The sequence below is a fragment of the Schistocerca gregaria genome, chromosome 8, assembly GCF_023897955.1.
Source record: "Schistocerca gregaria isolate iqSchGreg1 chromosome 8, iqSchGreg1.2, whole genome shotgun sequence".
Lineage (NCBI taxonomy): Eukaryota > Metazoa > Arthropoda > Insecta > Orthoptera > Acrididae > Schistocerca > Schistocerca gregaria.
The window spans coordinates 355,940,759-355,965,957 of NC_064927.1; the positions used below are offsets into that span (position 1 = coordinate 355,940,759).

Genomic DNA, 25,199 nt, shown 5'->3' on the forward strand with positions numbered 1-25,199 from the left:
TCGACTCCTCCAAAGTAAGTCTCAAGTTTGTGGCACCGTGTTACCATCGATTTCGACTGGGTATGTACCTTACATGAAAGAAACATATGGTAACATAAAACAATCCTTATTCCGATTGAACAGTGACGAGTTCCAATTTCAATTTCCGGGAATCTGGAAGTCATAGGCATAGTACCTGGGCTACAAATCGGCTACACCAAATTCTGTTGGCGCCATGGACAAAACTGGGGAAACATTTCGTTATTTACTCGAGAAATTTCCACTTTTTAGTGAGGCGAAAATAAAAAAGGAGATTTACGGGAGTTCTCAGATATGCGTACTTTACAAACTTGAGCATTTCAACATCATCCCGACAGGTGACGAAAAATTAGCTTGGGATGCAATTGTTCGAGGGGCAAAAAAATTTTCAGGAAATATGAGGGCAGAAAACGATAAGGCTCTTGTGGCAAATCTCCTGTACTGCTACAGTATACTAGGGTGCAATCTGTCCTGAAAGTTACATTTGCTATATTTCTACTTGGACTTCTTTCTTGCAATATGTGGTGTTGCAGCCGACGAGCATGGAGAACGCTTCCACCAGCAAATTTCAGATTTGAAAATGAGATACAAGGGAAAGTGGCGCACGTCAATGCTAGCCGATTACTGCTGGAATCTAATCAGGGAATCACTATCAGAAAACTACAAAAGCAAGGCAGAGCGTTTGCGCCTGTAGTGTCCTTCCTCCGAGGGGTAACACCAACGCAAATACACGCATAAGCTTATATAGGCAATAACGCGAAGTTATCATAACTTCAAAGCGAGAGATAATCTTGCATTTTCATTAGTTTTTTCGTTAATAGCACGCACGAAAACATGATGATCAGTTGCTTCCTTGGATGTTCTGGAAAACTACTAGAGATACATGTTTGGGACATATTTTATTAGATTCACCAGACCAATAACAACAAAATAAATGGAAATCGTGCTTTACTTTAACCTCGTACAATTTTGCGATGGCTTTATATTAGCGAAGTTGCTAAATTTCAGGGAAAATCTTTTATTAGCCGTAACTCCGTAACTAAAAATTTGCGGACCTATGCTTATCTGACCTTTTCTCTTCAGTTTTACTTGTAGAATAACATATTAATATATTTGCATATCGTCGTGAACCACCCTGTATTTGCAGCTGACAACTAAATTTTATTCTGTAGAACACTTTGTATTTGTTTGCTGCTGTAAAAAATTATCTTTGTGTTACATTTTCGACTTAAATACTGTTTTACACAGAGTTTAGTCTTACCCGACTCTGACGTGTGGTCTATATGCGCGCTCTACTTTCTAAAGGAAGAAGAGGTCTGGAACTCCGTAGAATTTGCCTTGCACTGCACTACACGTAACATAATTGTCTTGTTCTACTCCGGTTACTGTATAGATTCTTACGATGATATGGATTGACAAGTACTCTTGTAAGGTCTTCGAAATTTCGCGTGACCTAATGAAGAACACAATTATTCACTTCACAAACTTTATCTATCGGTTGGCTTCGGTGCTCGAAACGGTAAAACTTTCCGTAGAACGTGAAGTCCAATTCACTTCCACAACGCACCTGGTGACAATTGGATTAGCAGCTGAACGCGGCCTGGGTTTCCCAATAACGCCGACTTCTAAAGATAACATCTGACGCAGGCCGTGCCAGTTTTATTAGTACCGACCACTTCACGGTCACTGCGCTCAGATAATTGACAATCGCATTCCGAAAAATAGCACTCTGTTGCAGGAAGTGAAATTTAGTTGAAACTAGCAACCAATCCGGTCTCTGGACGGGACAGCTGGACGATTTTAAAATTATGTACACAAACCACCCTCTTGGATGTGTCTGTCTGTTAGGGAGGATCATACCAAAATCTCTATAGCAGCTCCTGAGATTACTCTCCACATACTGACAGAAGCGGCAGGAGATTTTAATTAACCATGTTGTTGTTATGGTCTTCAGTTCGAAGAGTGGTTTGATGCAGCCCTCCACGCTACTCTACCGTGTACAAGCTTCTTCATGTCCGAATAACTGCTGCAACCCATATCCTTTTGTACCTGGTTACTGTATTCACCTCCTGCTCAGTCCACACTTTTCTCCAGTACCAAATTGATGATACCTTGGTGTCCCAGAATGTGTCCTGTCAACCGATCCCTTCTTTTAGTTAAGTTTTGGCATAAATTTCTTTTCTGCCCAGTTCTATTCAATGTCCCCTCATATGATCCATCCATATAATTGCAGCATTCTTCTGTAGCACCACATTTCAAAACCCTCTTTTCTCTTCTTGTCTGAACTGTTCACGGTCCACGTTTCAATTCCATACAAGGCTGCACTCCAGGCAAATATCTTCAGAAAACGCTTCCTAACACTTCGATCTATATTCGATGACAGCAAATTTCTCTTCTTCAGAAACGACTTTCTTGACATTCTTAGTGTACATTTCATGTAGTATCTTCTTCGGGTACCATCGTTATTTTACTGCCCAAATAGCAAAATTCATCTACTACTTTTAGTATATGGTTTCCTATTGTAATTCCTTCAGCATCGCCTAGTTTAATTCGACTACATCTCAGTACCGTCGTTTTGCTTTTCTTGATGTTCATCTTGTATCCTCCTTCCATGACACATCCATTCTGTTCAACTGCTCTTCCAAGTTTGTTTCTGTTTCAGACATAATTACAATGTCATCGACAAACCTTCATAGTTTTATTTCTTCTCCCTGAACTTTAATATCTTCACTAGTTTTTCTTGTGTGTCCTTTACTGCTTGCTCGATGTACAAATCGATTACGTCGTAGATAGGCTACAACTTTGTCTCATTCCCTTCTCAATCACTGCTTCCCTTTCATGACTCTCGGCTCTCATAAATACCGTCAGGTTTCTGTGCAAACTGTAAATAACCTTCTGCTCCCTGCATTTTACCCCTGCTACCCTAAAAATTTCAAAGAGTATATTCCAGTCGACACTGTCAAAAGCTTTCTCTATGTATACAAATGCTATAAACATAGGTTAGCATTTCCTTAATCCATCTATTAAGTCAAGCCGTGTTCCTACATTTCCCCGGATTCAAGCTGATTTTCCCCCGTTTCTTATTAAAAATGAAACTCCTCCAGCTGTACTTAAGATTTCATATTTATTTGGTTACTAGTTTCGACGTTGCGCCAACGCCATCTTCAGGCCCGTACACTTTGATAATATCAATTGATATTACTCAGCCACACACAATTGATATTATCAAAGTGTACGGCCCTGAAAATGGTGTTGGTGCAACGTCGAAACCAGTAACCAAATAAATATGAAATCGTAAGTACAGCTAGAGGAGTTTCATTTTTAATAAAAATTATACAAGCTGATGTCCCACCATGATCCAATTTAAATATGGATATACGAAGATTCCCTTAGTTCGGCTTACACTAGTTTTCCCAGTCTACCGCAAATAATTCGTGTTAATGCTTTGCAACCATGACTTATTAACCCAATAGTTCGTTAATATTCACACCTGTCAGCACTTGTTTTCCTTGGAAATGGATTTTTTTCATTTATCTTACAGTTTGAGGGTGTTTGGCCTGTCTCATTCATCCTGCACACGAGATGGAATAGTGTTATCATGGCTGGCTATCGCAAGGATATCAGCAATTCTGACGGAATGTCGTCTACTACATGGTACTTGTTTTATCATAGTACAGTCGATTTGCACAAAATATTTATAAATAATATATACAAATCTTCGCCCTGAATCAGACTGTCTATTAGTGAAAACCGTATCAAAATCCTTACAGTTCTTCCTGAGATTGGCCTTGACATTCACACAGAAAAACGTGGCGATGTTCTTTAATTTAGTGATATCTATAGATCAAGGTCGACAGCTTCTCGACATTATTTGAAGAAAAAAGCTCTTACATGAACAGTCAGCCTTTTTTCTCTTCTCGGTAACTAATCCTTGAAAACGACTGGCAGAGATATCGGAGCTTTCACTGTTTCACCGTTTTTAGTGAACATTGAGGATATTTTTTATTTTCTTGGTTCAGATCTCGTGTCGAAGACATTTAAAGGCCACAGGAAGTTTTAAGGTGGTCATATAATTTTGATTATTGTTAAGTTATCGATGTCCACGTCAGAGAGAGAGAGAGAGAGAGAGAGAGAGAGAGAGAGAGAGAGAGAGAACAAGTTATGTTAACTTTAAACAGTCTTTGGCCTTGTTGTGGGACAGTTTTTGCCTCTGCGCAGTTTGATATGTTCTTAGTTGAAGTGTGGTAGGTGATGGACTTATTCAGTAGTGCTGTGTTGACTTGTGATTGTATCTGTTAAATGAAGAAAAAATTATTTGAAAGAACGACAGGGATGGATATAATGTATGTACTAAAAGGTTGAAAGAATATAAACTTCCAATATTATTATTATTTTTTTCCGAAGAGAGGAAGTTTGAGGTAAGACTGCAGCGCTGCGCAGCTAGTTTGTCGGAATGATTGTTGCCAGCTAGTTAACTTGGTTCATTTGCCCAGAGCTGAGAGAAAGACCAACAGCTTCCCTGGGCCATGCATTAACATATCAACTGATTAAGCTCTTTTTTTTAAATAGAAATTCTCTTTTAACTCTGTATCCTTTTTAAATCATTGTCCACTTTGTTAAGCACAGTATTGCTGAGGCCAATTTTATGTGTGAAGACCACGCGAAGTTTTACCCTTGTCTTTTTGAATACATACTTCATTCCATAATCGCTGTTTCAGAATAGCATTTCATAGAATAGTTACTCACCTCATCCCGCTGTTTAAAGAAATTTTATCATTACCGCATTGTACCACATGGTATGCAAGAGTTTGAATACTGTTTGGAAATTTTATTTAAAAAATAGAAATCTAGAAAATATAGAAAAAATAGAAATCTAGAAAAATAGAAATAGCTTATCCACCGCCTGCTTGCTGTTTGCTGTTGTACTTTCAAGAAATCTACAGCAATGTTTTTCGGACTCGAGATAAGTGGAAATTTTGGTCAGTGCCAGACAACTGTTTAGCTCAGTTGCTCATTTAAGATAAAGACGAGTTTTATTCCGACCAGTTACAATTCGATTCAAATTAGGTTCTATTTAGTCAAAGATTAGCATACAAGTTTTGGTAGGACGTGGACATTTTATAGAGTGGGAGGTACATTTGGCCTAAATTCCATACAGAAACACATTGTGGGGAACTTACAAAGTCTTCCGTTTCAAATGATTTCTGTGCAAAGGAAGTCCTTCAGTATTTGCATTCGGGTCTATTGAGATCACCAGAACAGTTGCCGTTGACGTTCGTCTGAGACAATAGGTAGTGTTATGCCTATAAAGCACTACTAGTTTATAGGTAATTATTGGTTTTGAGAAAACATTTTATTTAGAGTAGTTATAGAGTCTTTTATACTGTGAGCTCCATTATGTTTGTAGATGCACTTAGGAATGAACAACACTCGGAAGTAGCAGGGCTTAATCGGTCCGTACACGACAGCGCACTGTACCAATGTGTTCCTACAGCGCGCGCAAAAATATCCCGGGTTCTGTCGATCACAGAGATAAAGGGTCAATTGTTTTGGATAGCCCTTGGCCTAACGACAATTTGTATATCTATCGGAAGAATAGGCATATTGTACGTATCAAAATTAAAACACTACACACTTCCTCCAGTACAGGCGAATTGAGCAAATCGATTGCTTCTTTTGCATTAAGTGTGATCTACGGTGCGTCTTAGTCGGCGTTTGTCCACCGGCGGTTCCATTTTTCGAATATCTTTATCTGTTATCAATGTTTATCCGAAAAACAATTGTGGGGAACGCCAAATCTGTAATTCATGTTCACGGCAAATCGTCGAAATTTTTACCATATTTTATTAAGATGTTCTTGGCGAACCTTGAAAGCTTTTTCGATATCATTACCCGTTAGCGAGATCCAGAATTTCGAAGTTGTCGTACTTACGCGTATAAAATATTCACGTAAAATACGTACTGAGGAATAAATGTAGTTATAACTGTCGGAGTGCACTCATGGTCATCTAAATGCAGTAAAATACTAATAACATATTTACTCTTTTAAGATACAAATCATAAGCTGGGCGTTTTCGATGAATTGTTATCGATGAGCAATGCATCCATAAAAGACTCTGACATGCGAACAAATAATATTTTTTGCGCTAAAGAGACCAGAGTAGAGACAGTGATGGTGGAAAACAGAGAAGGCAGAGCCAGTGGGAGAAGAAGTCAGAAGGAGCCAATTTAAGTGAGAGAGGAGGCAGCGACTATGGCGTGGAATTTGCGGGCCTAGAGTCACACTGCCTCAAGTCGTGTACAAAGTTTTTAGCTCCAATACTCGATTGTACTGTGTTTCACCTTTGACGTAAGATTATACCTCGTAATTAGCAGATTTACACAGCATTTTAAACCTATAAATTTGGTCAATAATTATATGAAATACCAGCTTATCGCCCGCTGTTTCGCTCGCGTTTACGTATTAATTACAACAAAAATAACTTTATATACTTATACTAGGCCTGAATAATTAATATATTAAAGAGCCGCTTGGTTTCCTGTGCTATTCCGACAAAGCCGATTTGTCATGGTAACTGTTAATTAGCTTCCTTTAGTTTAGTTCACAAACTGCAACACCTAAACTTTTCATGCTAATTAAGGAAATAGACATACGGTCTTTTCTGAATGTACTTCTGACCAAAAAGACATTCTGATAGCTGGAGTCGGAGGTTTTCGTTAACCCTGCCTTTTGAGTTCAAATGGTAATATCTCCGTAGAAACTTTCATCGCCTAACACATATTTCTTAATTTTTAACAAGGGAGTCAGATATCTGTTTCCATAGATTTAGCTATAAAAATGTTTTTAAATAACGGAACATTTTCATAAAAATGTTCATCCTCTGTTTCACTCCCTTACCGGTTGATTTTCCAGAAACACTGAAACACGAATTGTTTTGTTTCTAGCTGAGGAGTCAAATACTAATTTTCATAGTCTTAGCTTTATAAATGCTTTAGTAATTCTTTAATAATGATTTATTAAAAAAACTTTCACCCACTATTTCACCCCCATAGGCGTTAAAAATTTCCAGAAATTCTGAAATTCATATTTCTTTATTTCTGACCAAGAAACGAAATACCGTTTTAGTAGTTCCAGCTTCAAAATTGAAAAATCTTTCGTCTCGTGTTTCACCCCCTCAGCGTTGGAATTTAGAAAAATCCGTTCTTAACCGATGCTTAGGGTATAAGATCAACACCCTCTCGAAATTAATTTTTGTATCCTTAGCGGTTTGGGCTAGGCGATGATGATTCAGTCAACCAGGACATTTCCTTTTATATAATATAGAGAGAAAAATAATTTTGTTGCCCTGGGTGTCGTTGGAGAGGCAACCAACTTTTGGGACCTTGCTCCCGTGTGCAATTCAGTCGTTTAGTGTTTAAATAATATAGGTTCACTTTACAGAGTAACATTTTTCTTTTTTTGTTTGGTTTCCGTTGGATTAAAACCCATCGTAACCATGAAGAAAAAGGATACCTTCCTTAAAGTGAATGAACACGCACGCAGATAGGGTTCATATGAACGTACAGATCAGTCATCCCAATCTGGTGGAGTCGATAATCAAAATTTTAGAGTTGGAAGGTTCAGTAAACCAGCCACTTCGTAAATTCCCGTTATCTCTTGCAGATAGAATAATTACTGATACAACGGATGACTAAATTTCAAGAGAAAAATCTATCACTTAAACATTCACAATCGCATTGAGAGCGACTTTGGCTCAGCTGGAGAAATAACAGATGCATAATACTATGCTTTTAGCGTCTGGCCCGCGTAACTCAAACTGCGATGTATATCCGACAAGCGCTCAGGTTTCTACAAGATAGATTCTAAATACTGGATGCCAAAACGAACTACTCTAGATAACGAAGGCACAGGTGAGAACAACTTACTTATTTATTTGGAGACCGTGCTTCTTTGATGTTAGTAGCGCCTGAAAGATAGACCTGCTTGCACGAGAGTCGCTGAAAATTGGCTAATCCACATGATTCTTTCCATATCTCATTGGTAGTACCCTATTTATCAATTAATTACAACGCAGATCATCACTTTTTGTTATCGACGAACATTTTTATTTAGTGTCAACTTGGAACTGTTTACCCGGCAAGAAATGTCAGACGTGCAACTTGTCTTTGATGCCGCACGACACATTTCACGTCAGCCCATAATAATTTACGAAGCTTGTTCATTCTGGAGCAACCAACATCTGCTGCGATACAAAGAAAACTGCGAGAAAATGGCGGTATCACACTAGAAGAAGGCGAACGATACGTACTTTTTGATTCGGCAAGGAAGTTCTCCAGACTCTGAACAGGACCCAGCATGTTGAACACGAACTTCTAACTTCTTCGCACCATAAGCACCTTGACAGAATAATTAGCACCAGTTGCACCCTCGCTGCCTGCAAGAACAGTGCCCCAGAAGCTTTTCCTCTCACTTGTCAGATAACAGTTTTCTCAGTTCTGATTGCATATGTGTCTAATAAGTATTTTTTACTTAATTAATACTGTTTATTTAGAAGACAAGAAGCTAGACAAGGATATTACAACAGTAATAGGCATGTTTCGACGCACGCTGCTCTCCTGTGTCATTAAGCATCGGTTTGATGCGAATGTTTGGGCAAGGCGATGTACACGATTATCTGATTATCCGATATATGCTTCCACCCAGACTGACTAAAGGTCACAGCTTGATCTTTCTGTAACATGTACGACTATCAAAAGCCACAGATATTAGAAAAATGGATGTATGTATGTTCCACGTCTCCTCCTATACCACTGGACCGATTCCAAACACCGCGCGAGGTGGCGCAGTGGTTAGCACACTGGACTCGCATTCGGGAGGACAACGGTTCAATCCCGTATCCGGCCAACCTGATTTAGGTTTTCCGTGATTTCCCTAAATCGTTTCAGGCAAATGCCGGGATGGTTCCTTTGAAAGGGCACGGCCGATTTCCTTCCCAATCCTTCCCTAACCCGAGCTTGCGCTCCGTCTCTAATGACCTCGTTGTCGACGGGACGTTAAAAACTAACCACCACCACCTCTGATTCCAAACACAGCTGATACACATATCCGCGACTGTCTGGCAACAATCGCTGTGGGGGTAAGAACCACCTACCTATCGTAGTTCAACATAAATGACGTCATAAACACTAAGATGCGCAAAAAGCCGCCGCCTCATGCGTAACATTTAAGTTTATTACTTCTTCGCAAGTAACTCTATTCGCAACATATTTTGCAGACGGCATCCACATATGCCGCTGAATGTAGCTGCAAAAATATGTAATTGTACGACACATGGTTCAAGAGATATGAGGTCATAAACACTGAGATGCGTGACAAACTACCGCATCATGCGTGAAGTTTTGATACATTTCTTCTTTACTACGAAGACACGCCTACAGTCGAGTTAGCTTAAGCACATTCCTAATACCTGCCAGCGCTTTTGGTGGCTTTCAGCTGTGGAGTGCAATCGGCTGTAAGAGAAAACAGTAGTCATGTACAGAGAGTTTCAAATGGCTCTGAGCACTATGGGACTCAACATCTGAGGGCATCAGTCCCCTAGAACTTAGAACTACTTAAACCTAACTAACCTAAGGACATCATGCACACCCATGCCCGAGGCAGGATTCGAACCTGCGACCGTAGCAATCACTCGGTTCCGGTCTGAAGTGCTTAGAACCGCACGGCCACCGCGGCCGGCAGACGTTTACAAAATCGCCTTGTAGACATGCGAAGCCGCTGGACACAGCGTACAGAAACTTCCCGGATCGTCTCACATCGAGTCTACCGCTGGAGCACATAGATGGTTTGGTTCCCAATAGAAAACTGGCGAAATCAACACCCGGACAGTGCCGGGTTTGTCAGGTAGTACGTTAATATAATAAGGTTCGAAAAGATCTGAGTGCACAATTTGATGAGACGATGCTTTGAAGAGAAGAACTTGTTTGATGGCCAGCCAAAATTATCAAGTGTGTCTCGACTGCAGGCAAAGAAATTGGTATATTCTGAAACCGTGGAGACCTGGTTAACATTTCACGAGCTTCCGAAATTCTCATTCAAATGCCACGACTTTTTGTTAAAGTGTGACAGTCTAACCTCAACAGAAGAATTTTCGAATACTGAAGATGTAAATGAGCCGTTGCTCTTGTTGCAATGCGTCAATAATGAAAAATGCTACAAATCTTATAGCTAACGAAGTTAGTTCAATTTCTCCAGTTTCGTATCTCAAACAGTTCATTTTCCTGTTGTTTATGATCTCCTAACGTTCGTATCGATACTCTTTTCGACATTACGTATGCTTTGGACCTAACCCAGGGGGCGAACGATGGGGTTAGTCGAGTGGTTGTGTATTATGGTACGAAATCGTTTTCAAAACGGGTGAAATTGACGTACCGATAAGTATTTCACACTTGTAACTTACCTGTCTGGCACTGACGGAGTGCACTCTGAATCCATCACGAGCGGAACGTGAACTGGCGGAGCCTATGCGTACTCGCAATTTATACGGCACCCGCGGGTGGGGGGAAGTCTCTAGCACCATTGACGTCACCTTCTGCGCTGCGCTGGACCTACTACCTGCAACCGCGCCGTTACTTTTTTGCTTTTTAGTCACCCTGAGCTAACATACTTTTCTCGCCGTCATTGTATTCGATGTCGTCGCTACGTTTGTGTTCAAAGAAGGCGCCAGTAAAAGAGGAGTACGGTAGGTTTTTTTTGGTGATTCTTGGTATTGCCCGTGCCATGTTACTGTCGCAAAATTTCCTCCTTCGACACGAAGAGCTAGCTTTCGCTAGGATGAAAACACCTCCATCCACGAAGTGTTGGGTTGGTGCATACGTTGCTACCGTTTATCCATAAGTTTAACAAACACAACAGATACACTTAACAGAGCATTTAGCCATAAGTTTTATCCTTCATTATTTACAACAGTCTGCCCACGACTCCGCGACTGTAGAAATCACATCGTTTTTAGGCGAAGAACTCGCCGAGCCATGTTTGAAGCGCATTTTCATCAGGAAAGGAAGTTCCTCCAAGATTGTTCGATAGAGAGTGTAAAAGGTGAAAATCTGAGGGCACAAGATCAAGTGAATAAGGTGGGTGCGGAATGACTTCCCAACCCAACTACTATATAACCTCTTTTGTTAGTGTAGCAAAATTCGAGTGGGCGTTATTGTGGAGAAGCATAACTTCACGCAGTCTTCCTCGTCGTTGTTCTTGGATTGCGTATGCAAAGCGTCTTAGCTATTGACAATAAATGTCGGCGGTGATGGTTAAACCTCGGGGAAGCAATTCGTAGCATACTTCACCGTCGCTGTTCCACTAGAAGCACTATGTTTTGTATATGTGGCAGATATAAGAGTCGAGGGGCATGAAAGGGAAGCAGTGGTTGGGAAGGGAGTGAGACAGGGTTGTAGCCTCTCCTCGATGTTATTCAATCTGTATATTGAGCAAGCAGTAAAGGAAACAAACGTAAAATTCGGTGTAGATATTAAAATCCATGGAGAAGAAATAAAAACTTTGAGGTTCACCGATGACATTGTAATACTATCAGAGATAGCAAAGGACTTGGAAGAGCAGTTGAACGGAATGGACAGTGTTTTGAAAGGAGGGTATTAGATGAACATCAACAAAAGCAAAACGAGGATAATGGAATGTAGTCGAATTAAGTCGGGTGATGCTGAGGGAATTAGATTAGGAAATGAGACACTTAAAGTAGTAAAGGAGTTTTGTTATTTGGGGAGCAAAATAACTGATGATGGTTGAAGTAGAGAGGATATAAAATGTAGACTGGCAATGGCAAGGAAAGCGTTTCTGAAGAAGAGAAATTTGTTAACATCGAATATAGATTTATGTATCAGGAAGTCGTTTCTGAAAGTATTTGTTTGGAGTGTAGCCATGTATGAAAGTGAAACGTGAACGATAAATAGTTTGGACAAAAAGAGAATAGAAGCTTTCAAAATGTGGTTTTACAGAAGAATGCTGAAGATTAGATGAGTAGATCACATAACTAATGAGCAGGTATTGAATAGAATTAGCGAGGAGAGGAGTTTGTGGCACAACTTGACAAGAATAAGGGAGCGGTTGGTAGGACATGTTCTGAGGCATCGAGGGATCACAAATTTAGTATTGGAGGGCAGCGTGAAGGGTAAAAATCGTAGAGGGAGACCAAGAGATGAATACACTAAGCAGATTCAGAAGGATGTAGGTTGCAGTAAGTACTGGGAGATGAGGAAGCTTGCACAAGATGGGATAGCATTGAAAGCTGCATCAAACCAGTCTCAGAACTTAAGACCACAACAACAACAACAACATTTGTACGAGGAGTTGCTGCTTTGTTTGAGCTCAACCATTCCTTTCTTTTCCTTACGTTAGCATTAAGACACCATTTCTCGTCACCAGTAATGATACAAGATAGAAATAGTTGATGTTGTTCACGAGACAATTGATGACGAGCAAGCAGAGATGCAAATATGGCCACCCGCAGATTTTTGTGATTTTGGCTTAGAGAATGCTTTACCTACATACCTGATTTTTTGAATCTTCTCCACTGCATGCAAATGTCGCACGATCGTGGGATAAATAAATAAATATCGTGTGGCAAGGGCCTCCCGTCGGGTAGACCGTTCGTCGGGGTGCAAGTCTTTCGATTTGACGCCACTTAGATGGGGATGAAATGATGATGATGAGGACAACACAACACAGAGTCCATGAGCGGAGAAAATCTTCGACCCAGCCGGAAATCGAAGCCGGGCTGTTATGACTGACATTCTGTCGCGCTGACCAGTCAGCTATCGGGGGCGGACATCGTGGGATGATCACAGTACATGACCTCTGCCAGTTCTGGAGTGCTCTGACGTGGATCATTGTGGATTAATGCGTTGAAACACAAAGGTCGTCCTGAACGTGAAGGTTCACTAATGATAAAACGATTATCCCTAAAATGAGAAAACCATTTTCTTGCTGTGCTCTGTCCAATGGTGTTATCCCTATACACGGCGCAAATGTTTCTGGCTGCATCCGCTGCTGTTACTCCTTTATTGAGCTTAACGTCTACGGGTCCACCCACTTCCTTCAAAAGACAAAGAAATAATATGCAAACTCATATAGCAACATTAAACTACAAATAAAAATGAAAATCGAAAAATAAACCAATAGCAACCGAAATATCATTATGCAAAACCAAAATGCTACGGACTTTTGTACCAACCTAATAATTTTATTGGAAATCGTCATTTCTGAACATGTACTGAAAACATAATCTGTCACTATTTCATGAGAGGTCCAGTTCTCAAAGTTCTCCAGGCTCACTAAGCAGCCTGTGGTATAAATACGTTTCTGGACTTTCCATTGTCTCAATGGAGCATCCTCCATTAGTCTGTAATAGACTGAAAATTGTGTAGCGATGTGGAATTTGAAGCGGCAGTAATTCAGTGGTGAGGAACTTTTAGTTATAGAAACAGACACCGTATGACAAATGTAACTGACCAATATAGTCCTCACGTAGCGTGCTGGATGCCTTGGTTGTACACTTGGCATGCTGAAAGGAGAGAAAAAGTTGCCTTTTTTTCCCCCTGACAAGAGAATGACGCACTAGATGTGTAACTTGTCGCGAAGATGACTGTGCTCGTGCTTCATAGTTTTGTGCATTTGTGTTCCACTGAGTGATTATAAATCCACGCGACACTCCGCAAGTCACCCGATGGTGTGTGGCGGAGGGTGCTTGTGGTACCACTAACTGATCCCTCCTACCCAGTCGCGAGGCCGGCCGTAGAGGCCGAGCGGTTCTAGGCGTTTCAGTTTGGAATCGCACGACCGCTACGGTCGCAGGTTCGAATCCTGCCTAGGTCATGGATGTGTGTGATGTCCTTAGGTAAGTTAGGTTCAGGTAGTTCTAAGTTCTAGCGGACTGATGACCTCCGCTGTTAAGTCCCATAGTGCTCAGAGCCATTTGAACCATTTTGAGCCAGTGGCGAACGGCGTGTGGGAAGGATGTTAGTCGGTAAGCCTCTGTATTGGCTATAATTTCTTGTCGTGGTCGTTACGCGAGATGTGTGCGGGAAGAAGTAATATATTGTCCGCATAACCCTGGAAAGCGCTCCCTCGAAATTTCAATGGTAAACATCTCCGTGATGCACAACGCCTCTCTTGTAGCGTCTGCCAGCAGGCTTTGTTGAGCGTCTCGGTAACGCTCTCGCGCCGACTAAACGATCCCGTGAAGAAACGCGCCGCTCTTCTTTGGATCTTTTCCATCTCTTAATCCTAGCTGGTAAGGGTTTCAGGTTGACGAACAATACTCTAGAATTGGTCGAACAAGCACCTTATAAGCCTTCGTGGATGAATTACGTTTCTTTGAGATGCTTCCAGTGAATCTCGGTCTGGTATCTGCTTTTCCTACTGTTTGTTCTATGTGGCCATTTCATTTAAGGTCGCTCCGGATAGTTACTCCTAGATATTTTACAGTAATACTGTTTCCAGAAATTTCTCACCAGTAGTGTAGTTGTACAGGAATTAATTTCTTTTCCTGTGTACGCGCAATTTGTTACATTTATTTACGTTCAGGGTCCAGTGCAAGAGCCTACATCATTCATCAATCGTCTGCAGGTCATTTTATATGTCTATACTGTCTTCTGGCGTTGCTACTCTGTCGTTATTGTGAAACGGTATGCTTCCTCTGCTCGTAGAGTTACTAGTGCGTGGAGCTACAGTCAGTGTGCAGCGTTATGAAGACAGTTTGCAGAAACTGCGACGCGTCATCTAGTCAAAACACCCAGGAATGTTGTTGGGTGGAATCATCCCGTTGTATGACAGCGTCCGTCACCACACTGCCAATCGGGCGAAGGCTACACTTCTCAGATTTTATTGGGAAACAGTGTTACATTCTACGTACAGCTGATTCTTTCAGCGTGTGATTTTTCACGTCTTTGGCGACTTGAACAAAGACATTCGTGGTCATCAGTTTCGGTCGGACGAGGAAATGCAAGAGTGACTTCGGTTGTGGATGTACCGGCAACCGAGCGCGTTCTATGTAATTGATCGTCTCGTCGCCCAGTGGGATAAATGTCTTAATGCGTACCTTTGAGTCGAACCATTCCACTATCTCGTTGTGGTGGGTGTTCGGTTTACATTAGACTGCCCCTCCTACATATCTTACGCAACCATTTATGTGTACTTCTAGTCATCTGAAGTTTTCTTAGTGTTTCTGGCGTGTTGAATTACATCGCAGAAGTAGTGACTCGACAGGACTAACAACGGAATACTTTTTGTTTTATTTCCCGTGGATTTTTTAAAATATATCTCTTGACTGCCAGAGATGTTTCTTGTGTTCTGTAACAGGTTATGAATATCTGATCCGTATAATCCAAATCTCTATCATTAAATCCGCGAAGAAGCTGTCTTTGAATATTTATCACCAATTAAATATGTAGTGATGGCTTGATCCTAGTGTACACACATTATTCAAATACCATGTAGCAAGGCTATGATCAAAAGTTCTATTCCGAGAACAATTCAACTTCAAAAACTACACCTCCAGTTCATTACATACCACTATCAACTCCCTGAAATCACTCCAAGAGTGATATTGTAGTTGATCCGAATGTCGGTAATCTCTCGACTCATTTAACAGTGTTATATGCTTCGATACTTTTTGAGGTAAGTTCTTGACCAAATTCTTATGCAAACATTTCGACGACTGGGGAGTTATGATGACGTCATTGTTAGCTAATTCTTACACTTAGATATGTGAAAGTACGTCTGTTCGCATACATATGGACGTAAACATAGTAGAACTACACGTTTTGACCATAAATAATCTATTACGTGGGATTCCAGGAACGATGCGTTTTTGAACACGTGTCATACGTGGCTTGGTAATATCTTAAAATTTAAAAAAAAGATTATTTCATAGTCTATTTGAGTAGATGGGCCCTTCCCAGTGAGTTTACAAATTTATCTTTGTTTATTTTTTAAAAAAGTGGGGTGTTGTTATAAGAAATTAAGTATCTCCAGTGCCTAAAGTACTAATTAAAATTTTATGGAAATGTTCCTGTGTATTATTTATAAAAACGAACTTATAGAACGACCTTGAAACTCTTTCGCCATTCGTGCTAATGAAAGAAAATTCACTGTTCTCGTGACATCTGGTGTATGTGCAGGATAATGCCAGCAGACATGCTGCCAAGACTGTTTCGATTAAGCTGCAAAAGTTTCGCTGGAAAGCCGTTACACATCTTCTATACAGTCCCGGTCTCTTCCGATGCGATTTCCATAGTTTTGGAGCCTTAAATGGTGACGTTCGAGGCCGTCGATGTGGCTCGGGCGAAGAGGTGCAACTTGGGTACAACCATGGTTCCGTAGGCAGCTGCAAACCTAAATCAATATGTTCGGACTGAGATCTGTGCGTCTGGCTACCGAGTAAGCAAACAGTGTCTCGATTGTTGGGGAAAAAAATAAATGAAGAATTTTACATTCTGTTGACTAGGTCATAAAGAGGGATCACAAGTTCCAATTGGGGAAGGAAATCGGACGTGCCCTTCTCAAACGAACCATCCCGGCACTTGCCTTAAGCAGTTTAGGGGAATCACGGAAGAACCTACATCTGGATGGCCGGAAGGGGATTTGAAACATCGTCCTCCCAAATGAGAACTCAGTGTGCTAAACATTACACCATCTCGCTCGGTCCCTTTGCTGTCGGCAAAAGAAAAAGGAATTAGAGTAACAACTGCATGAGACTATGTAAGTATCTCTGTTGAACTCCACACAGGAAGGATGGCTGTGAGCTCATGAAAACCACAAAGAGAAAATATTTCATTTTCGGACGAGCCACACAAGAAAATATAGTTCGTGTAACGGAAAAGCAGAACTTTGCAGTAAAGCTTACCTAAGACTTACCTCCCAGAATGGCTTCACCAGAATGAAGTCAAGCAGAAAACTTGTTACACTATTTAAATGAGAATTAATTAGTATCGAAGTAATATTACCGCTATCTATGGCTAGTAAAAGCTTTGTGGGATGAAAATTAAAATAGATATCGATTTAGTTAACACGCAACTGAGGGTGCCATGTAAGTAACGACCCAGAAGACATAGAAACTGAAGAGGAAGCATAATGGCGAAGGTCTTTCGAAAAGGTGGTCTTTGACGCGGTAGCAGGTTGTGGATTCGCACCCTTAGCTGATACCCGTTTTGCTTAAAATCTGTTACAAACATGCATTTCATTCCATTTCTTTACTATGAATTCCCGTAATGTGTAGATATGAACCTTGCCGTTTGCCATATGCACTTATGAATGCATGCTCGTTCTTTCAATGCTTGAAAACTAGAGCAAACGGGTTGTGAAAAGCATATTCACAAGGAAATGGAACTGCTAAGTTCAGCCCTTTAGATTGCACAATTAGACAACTGGTTACGAGGATTAGATATTTCTTAAGAATGCTGCATTAAATGCGAAGTGTCACTCACTGCTTGTAACGCTGTAATCGCAACATGAAATTTAGTCAGCGATCTTAAGGAAATAAGTGGGCGGATCGTAAAAGACCGAAAGCGCGTATGAACCGAATTACATAATATATGAAGTGTCCCCTTTCTTTGTCAAAATCCACATACCAAACAAGTAATTTGTAGCATAGATGCTGGGAATGTTTCAGGTCTGCAGTACTTTTCCGCAGCCTCTTTAAAGAACACCGCATACATTCTGGAACACACACACTACACAGAACATTTTCCGCAACATAAAAATGCATTACCGTTACTTTGTGTGAAAACTGCTTAATGTGCTTGGTAAATGATGGACCGTACAGCATAGTCCTTTCCTCTGAGGACTTGTAATATTAATTTATAATTTACCTATAAGGGGACAGAAATAACGGTAAGAACGAAGGATTTAATATGTCGTCCATACCACTACTACTGATGATGAAGCGCCAACTCAGTTGAACAAAAATGTAAAAGAAAATCTAATCTCTTGAAGTCGTTTAGGGAAATTGTGGTAAACTTAAATCTGGTAGGCAGGACGGTGATTTAAATCTCTTCCCAATTAGAAGTACAGGGTTTTAGCCATCCTACCACATCACTCGGTGAAAGTAGATGCAAAGTGTATTGTAACTACGATATTAATTTTCTCTGTTAACTGAATTTTAAATTTTGCAACCATGATAGGATGCACTCCTGTGCAGTCCAGTGTAGTCAAATACTGGAATTAAATCCGTTTTCCTTGATTAAAATCCTCAATATTCGTTAGACCAAGGCATGGAGAGTCGAATGAGTGACAAGAAATGTAATGAAAGCGGTGATCTCAGTGGAGTGGGTAGTTTCTGCAACTGCTGACTGCCAGTGCAGTTTGGAAAGCGTCTGCAGGAAGGTCCCTCCAACTGGCTGTCAAAACTTTTAAGTGGTGGGCTCTGCAGTCCAACTTCTACTCCCTGCTTCTCCCCCCATCCACTCCTCTACACCCCCATCCCACCACTCAGACTTGGGAATTCCTCCCGGCGCTTTATAACACTGCGTTTCTGCCGTCGCCTGCCAGTACCAGAATTAAATTACAACAATCACTTTCCCATAAATTATTTTAGTTACAAATTTCGTGTCGAAACGAAATTGACTCTTTTCTGATAAGATTTAAATAACTAAGCCCTTTCACTTACAGTCGTAAAAGGAAAGACGGTTAGGGTTTAACCTCCCGTCGACGAGTACATCATTAGAGACAGACTACAATCTCGGATTATGGGAGAATGGGGAAGGAAATCGACCATGTCATTTCAAAGGAACTACTGCGGCGAATCACCGTCAACCAAACCACCGTCCTCGCAAATGCGAATTCAGTGCCTTATCAGTGCGGAAGCGAGCTAGTCGAGAAGCTCTTTGCTATAGTAGTACCACTGTATGAGGCTTACGACGTTTGGGGATAGAAAATGGGATCTGTGTGGAGGAAACAAGAAATAGAATAGCTGTGTTACTACTATACTGTAGTATTGTATGACAGCGAATTGTGATCAGATTAAAAGAAAGAGGAAAAAACCTTTGTTTGGCTTAAAATGTGTTTGTGGAGAAAAATGCTGAAAGTGAAATCGATTCATAGAATGACGAATGAAGAAGTACTCCCAACAACATGAGTGGAAAGAAAACTAGTGATAAGAAGGAGGAAAACATCTTGGCTGGGACATATACAGCGAAGATACTGTCTGCAGCGAACAGTCGGTAAAATGAAGATTGCAGGGAAGATAGAGACATGGAGAGCGGAAGAAATAAATCCTGGATGACATTAAAAAAGAAGAAAATTTTCAGTAGATTAAGGAAGGAGCAAATTGCACAGGAAAATGGGGAGCGTCCAGTCGAAACCAGCTCTAAGACAAGTATTCCAAATTATTAGAGATATGGATGGAATGCCTCGACACTACTGATCTGGTGCGTAAATAGTCTGACGTTTGAAATATGGTTGTGCCAACGTATGTTTAAAATGCCAGAGCTGGATCGTGTGGCCAATGTTATGCCATTTCCCAGTGTATGGTATTAAGAGTTGTAGACAGTAGATTTCCTTCTTCTTCTTCTTCTTCTTCTTCTTATTGCGGGGGTCCTACAGCTGTCGCCGCAACCCTCATATTTGTTGCCAATCGTCTCGATCTCTCCATTCTTTCTCATCCATTTCTCATCCTCTTCTCTCCATGCTTTTTGTGTACCACTTAGCGACACTTCCTCTTCTTCTTCTACTTCCAGGAGGTTATCATGAAAGTACTTTCTTGGGCCATCTGTCTTCATCCATTCTTTCGAAGGGCCCAAACCATCCCAGCGGTCTTTCTTCTATTGTATCCGTAATACCGTGAGGAGACCGTGTCCTTTCTCTTATTTCCTCATTTCTTAGGTGGTAAAGACAGGAAGTTTTGTATGCTCGAAGTCTCTTGTTATGTCTTTCTGTGAGTTCCCAGAACTCTTTCGCATAGCTTGTTATTGGTTCCACGGAGGATTTGTGCAAATGTAATTTAAGGGGGAACGTTGATGAAAAATACACACCATCTCAAAAATGCACCAAATCAACAGTTTTGGAGATAAGGCAATGAAATTTTGTACCACGCTTTACAGGAAAGTAAAACATTTACATATAAAGTCCTTTGATTATATATATTCAACTTTTTTGAATGAAATTTGAAATTTTATTTTCAAAAAATAATATATGTTCCTTTTTCTCAGAAAGTATTCAAGAGATGTCTACAAAAATTTCTCTGTTTCATCTCTTTCTATGTTGTAAGCTTCTCTCATGAGATTTTTGGAATAGGTCAAATAGGAGAATTTTCATAATTTTTAAATTATAATTACACAAGTACAATTTTATATTCATGCAGAATTCCATGCACTTTGCCCAATATCTCAGCTTGCAATCAGAATTTGAAAATTTGCTCTTGAGACAACGTCTATTAGGTTTACAGAAAATGGGTGTAAAATTTCATAATTCTAGCATTTACAGCATCTGAGGAAAAGGTACATAAACTTTAAAAAACAAGCTTTTCAGGAAACGCAATTTGAAATTCAACGTAACTTTTTTCCTTATGTCACTTCTTTAGAGGCACCACATTTGTACTCTCGGTCGTCTTTCCCTTCAAGGCTTCTCTTCTGGTTTCTTGTTGTCTGTCTTCTTTCCTTTACCAGGTCTGAAACTGACTTTTCAGCTGCAAAGACGTGCTGTAAATCTATTTTTCTCTGGATGTTCCTATTTTGAAGCCCATTCTTTCTAATACCTTCGTCCTTCCGACGTTCCCAGCATTAAATACAATAACTGCATCATAAGTTGCAATTCTGACAGCTGTAGCAGATGCAAATGTGTTTTTAGGGCATCGTTTCCATACGAGTGAATTTAGAGACTCATTTGGATTTTGGGTTTTGCCATGAACACACTTTTTGAGAAGGGCAGGATCGTCCATAAACCTGTAAGTGGGCTTGACAAGATCCAAGATACAATTTGGAAGCCTCTCCTTGTGAATGTAGGGGTTGTTATCCCTCTGAGCTTGGCGTACCAGGGAGGCCGTGTCACACTTTTAATTAATTTTCAGGCGTTTAGGACGCGATTTCAACATTGAAACTTTGGGAACTTATTGTCCAAGAGTTGTACTAACAAATAAAAAATAAATAGCAAATTGACATTTTTGGCCAGTTTCATCAACGTCCCCCCTTAACCTCATTTTTGAGGACCAAAGTACAGATTTTCTGCGTAAAGGTGTTTGATGAAAGCGAGTGTGTCTCAGGTATGGAACGGAAAGTTACAAAGTATGAGACATATGTTCTTACTGAAAAGTCAGTTTACTGCCAACATAAGAAGTTCGAATTAACAAGCACTTAAGCTTGGTGAACAGGAGCCCGACAGGAAGTCTGAGCAAGAGGACGGAGAACGGAAGGAGGGGGGTTTAGGGCCACTTCGACTTCAAGGGTAACGGAGATGGAGAACTAATGGGACGTGTTTAGTAGAAGTAATTATGTGTGAGTTATTATGACACATTCAAGCGGTCATCCTAGGTCATTTGGCCAAAATAAATGAACGAATCGGATCCAGCTTAACGTCTCATCTAAAATGTAGACATTACAGAAACGAAGTATGCCAACTCAATTAATGTACTCTTGGAGACGAAATTCCCACGATGACTTTATGAAAGCACCTTGACACTCGCCACAAGTAATTTACGGGAACCTTGCCAAATTTTAAAAATGGTAATTGGTTGGGGAATAATCATATGATCCTTCTTAAGAGGAGTCCATTGTATTACGTGCTATGATGCCCTGCTAGATGGAGATGATGTGATAAATTCAATACGAATCTGAGAAGAAACAGCACCGAGCGTCCCAAAAACTTCAAAGCCTCTCACTTAGCAATGGATCAATTCCAACTGCAGCAACTGCATTAGATGTATGAAGACAAGAGGGTAAATCATTTAGATTGTGTCAGTTGCAACGACTGATGGAAGTGCACGATGAGTTCACGGGAAGTTCAGTTTTAGCGACAAATCGGTATCTGAATTTGTAGTTCCGCGACCAGGGACGAGGCTATAATCGGATATCTATGGAAAAAGCTACATTGTTGTACATTCAGTAGACTACTTCTGATTACCATTAAATAAAAAAAATTACATGTACATAATATACGTAGTTATTGCGAGACTTTTCTGTATATATGACATCTCTATAACCGTGCTGTCAGTGTTGATTAGGGGTACAGTTTTCGTTTGTCGCTTCCTTGGAAAGTGTTGAAGTGGTATTTCTTAGGTACATCACCAGGCGATTTCTCCTATTGTTTTGCTGCACATATCTTTACACATGCAAATTTCTATTTGTACTCGCCGAGGCAATAAAGTGAGGCGTAGGGACCAGTGTTTTATGACGCTCTGCGGTTTGTCACCTATCTCACTGTCGTTTTCTTAACAGTTTTCTGTTTACAGTCTATATTTTTTACTCCACAGGAGGGGCGTACACAAGCACGCAAAATACAGAGAAGACCTGACCTCCAAATTTGTTTCCTGAAAGTGTGACTTAAACCTGCTCCTGATATTTACACAAAATTCCTTGGAAAACTAAACTTATAAATTCACGCCAACAACTTTTGGGGCAACGTTCTTCTGTAAGAAGAACATGATTAAAACATCATTTCATAGGTGCAATTTTAGCCTAGGTTTTGTTTACGTTACCGTATACTATAAGTTACGTTATTATTCCAATATAGTACAGTTTATGTTGTTAGTGTCTTCGTACATCTATACATTTGACTCTCTAGTAAGTAGCCAAACGAAAAAGTTCAGAAACAATTGAAAAGTTCATGTAGCATAGGCACAGTTCTTTATTTACCTTTGTTTCGTCACGTAAACAGTGTAGATTTAAAGGTTACGAATTAGCAACCGAACTTTAGGCCTAAAATTTCTAAGAAATTTAATACATTAATTGAGTAATCTAGGAAGTTATTCTTGTTTAATTGGTTTGCTATGACTGAGAAGTGTATGAATTGCCGTAGGATTGTCAATTACGGGGTGTGCTGTGAGGGTTGTTGCAATTTCTTTCATAAGGTTGACTGTAGTGACGTGGGAAATTAACAAGGCTCATTTGTTTTGTAGGATTTTCTATATAGACAGGAAGATGACGGAAGAGGAGGAGTACATTTTTGCCCTAAAGGTGGAGCTAAATAAGGCGAAACAAGATCTAGCAAGGTTAAGTGGGGAGAAGGGAAAAGAAAGGTGGAAAATGAAAACAGTTGATAGAAGAAATAGGAACTGGACTTTATCAGACAGTTTTGTGCTTAATGTGGAAACTAAATTTAAATCCGCTGTCACAGTTGGAAACTGATGAACCACAAGTATATGTAGGAGTAGACAGGACACAACAAACCTTCAAAAAGTGTTTGAGAAGTATGATGCTAGAACAAGTTGTGAAGAAAAGTAAAGCGTTGTTGTTAGGTAGTTCTCACAGTAGAGGTGTTGAACAAATGTTACATAATGAACTAGGGTCATGTTACCAGATCACAAGTTTTTTAAACCTAGTGAGGGTCTGGATCAACTGATAGAGTATGTAGGTACTTTACAAAGGAAGACACCATGGTAATAGTGGGCGTGGCAGGCAACAGCATAGACAGGTACCGTAACTGAGAGTGACCTGATGAAGATAGCATCAGCAACGACACATACTGATGTTGGGCTTGTGTTTGTGCTGAGGCGCCATGACCGTCTTATTTAAACTCTTCTGTTAGGAGTATTGACTTAGAGATGGAATGGCTGCTTGGATCAGATACGAGATGTCATACAGGTGTGGCTCCTGTTGCCTGTATCAGTATGTGTGACTATACTAGGCATGACTTTCAGCTCAACAGGAAAAGGAAGGGAAATCTGTCTGGGACAGGTTGAAAATGACTTTCACATTGATAAAACAGGCAGATAGAAAGCAAATTTTAATACACACAATTCATGAAAACACCCCTAATTGAAACTAGAGATATTCAGAAATTGACAGAAAAATTAGATCTTTTTTTTTGCGTCAGCACTCTTGTAACTGGTTTGATGTGGCCCGTCACGAATTACTGTCCTGTGCCAACCTCTTCATATCAGAGTAGCATTTGCAACCTACGTCGCCAACTATTTGCTGACTGTATTCCAATTTATGTCTTCTTCTACAGTTTTTGCCAGCTCCAGCTCCCTCTAGTACCATGGAAGTGATTCCCTGATGCCTTAACAGATGTCCTATCATCCTGTCCCTTCTCCTTGTCAGTGTTCTTTACATATTTCTTTCCCCTCCGAACCTTTTCATTCCTTACATTAACAGTCCACCCAGTTTTCAGCATTCGTCTGTAGTACCACATCTCAATTGCTTCGATTCTCTTCTGTTCCGGTTTTCTCACGCCCCATGTTTCATTACTATGCTATGCTGTGCTCCAAACGTACATTCTCAAAATTTTTTTCCTCAAATTAAGGCCTATGTTTGACTCTAGTAGATGTTTCTTGGCCATGAATGCCTTTTTGCCAGTTCTAGTCTTCTTTTTATGTCCTCCTTGCTCCGTCTGTCATTGGTTGCTTTGCTACATAGGAAGTAGAATTCCTTAATTTCATCTATTTTGTGACCACCAATCCTGATGTTTAGTTTCTCACTGTTCTCATTTCTGCTACTTCTCATTACTTTCACCTTTCTTCGATTTACTCTCAATCCATATTCTGTACTCATAAGGCTATTCATTCCATTCAGCGGTTCTTGTAATTCTTCTAACTTTCGCTTAGGATAGTGTTGTCATCATCGAATCTTATTATTGATATCCTTTTACCATGAATTTTAATTCGACTCTTGAACCTTTCTTTTATTTCCATCATTGGTTCTTCGATGTACAGATTGAACAGTAGGGGCGAAAGACTACATATCCCAGTCTTACACCCTTTTTAATCCGAGCACTTCGTTCACTCTTATTATTCCCTCTTGGCTTTTGTACATATTGTATATTGCCCGTCTCTCCCTGTAGCTTACCCCTATTTTTCTCGGAATTTCGAACATTTTGCACCATTTTACACTGTCGAACGCTTTTCCCTATCCTATGAACGTGTCTTGATTTTTCTTTAGTCTTGTTTCCATTATCAACTGCAACGTCAGGATTGTCTCTCCGGTGCCTTTATTTTTCATAAAGCCGAACTGATCGCCATCTA

At 40.3% G+C, this 25,199-nt stretch overlaps 1 protein-coding gene across 3 annotated transcripts in view; it reads right to left on the bottom strand.

The window, feature by feature from the left end:
- Positions 1-25,199, bottom strand: part of LOC126284525 (putative fatty acyl-CoA reductase CG5065) — a 327,562-nt gene that overhangs the window by 80,300 nt on the left and 222,063 nt on the right. Inside the window, exon 1 of one of the 3 annotated variants that reach the window (XM_049983519.1) lies at positions 10,476-10,524. The exons of the other annotated variants lie outside the window; for them this stretch is intronic. Coding sequence (XP_049839476.1) covers positions 10,476-10,510 — 35 coding nt within the window. The 5' untranslated portion in view covers positions 10,511-10,524. Of the gene's footprint in view, positions 1-10,475; positions 10,525-25,199 lie in introns of those variants that run through there. 3 annotated transcript variants of the gene reach the window in all.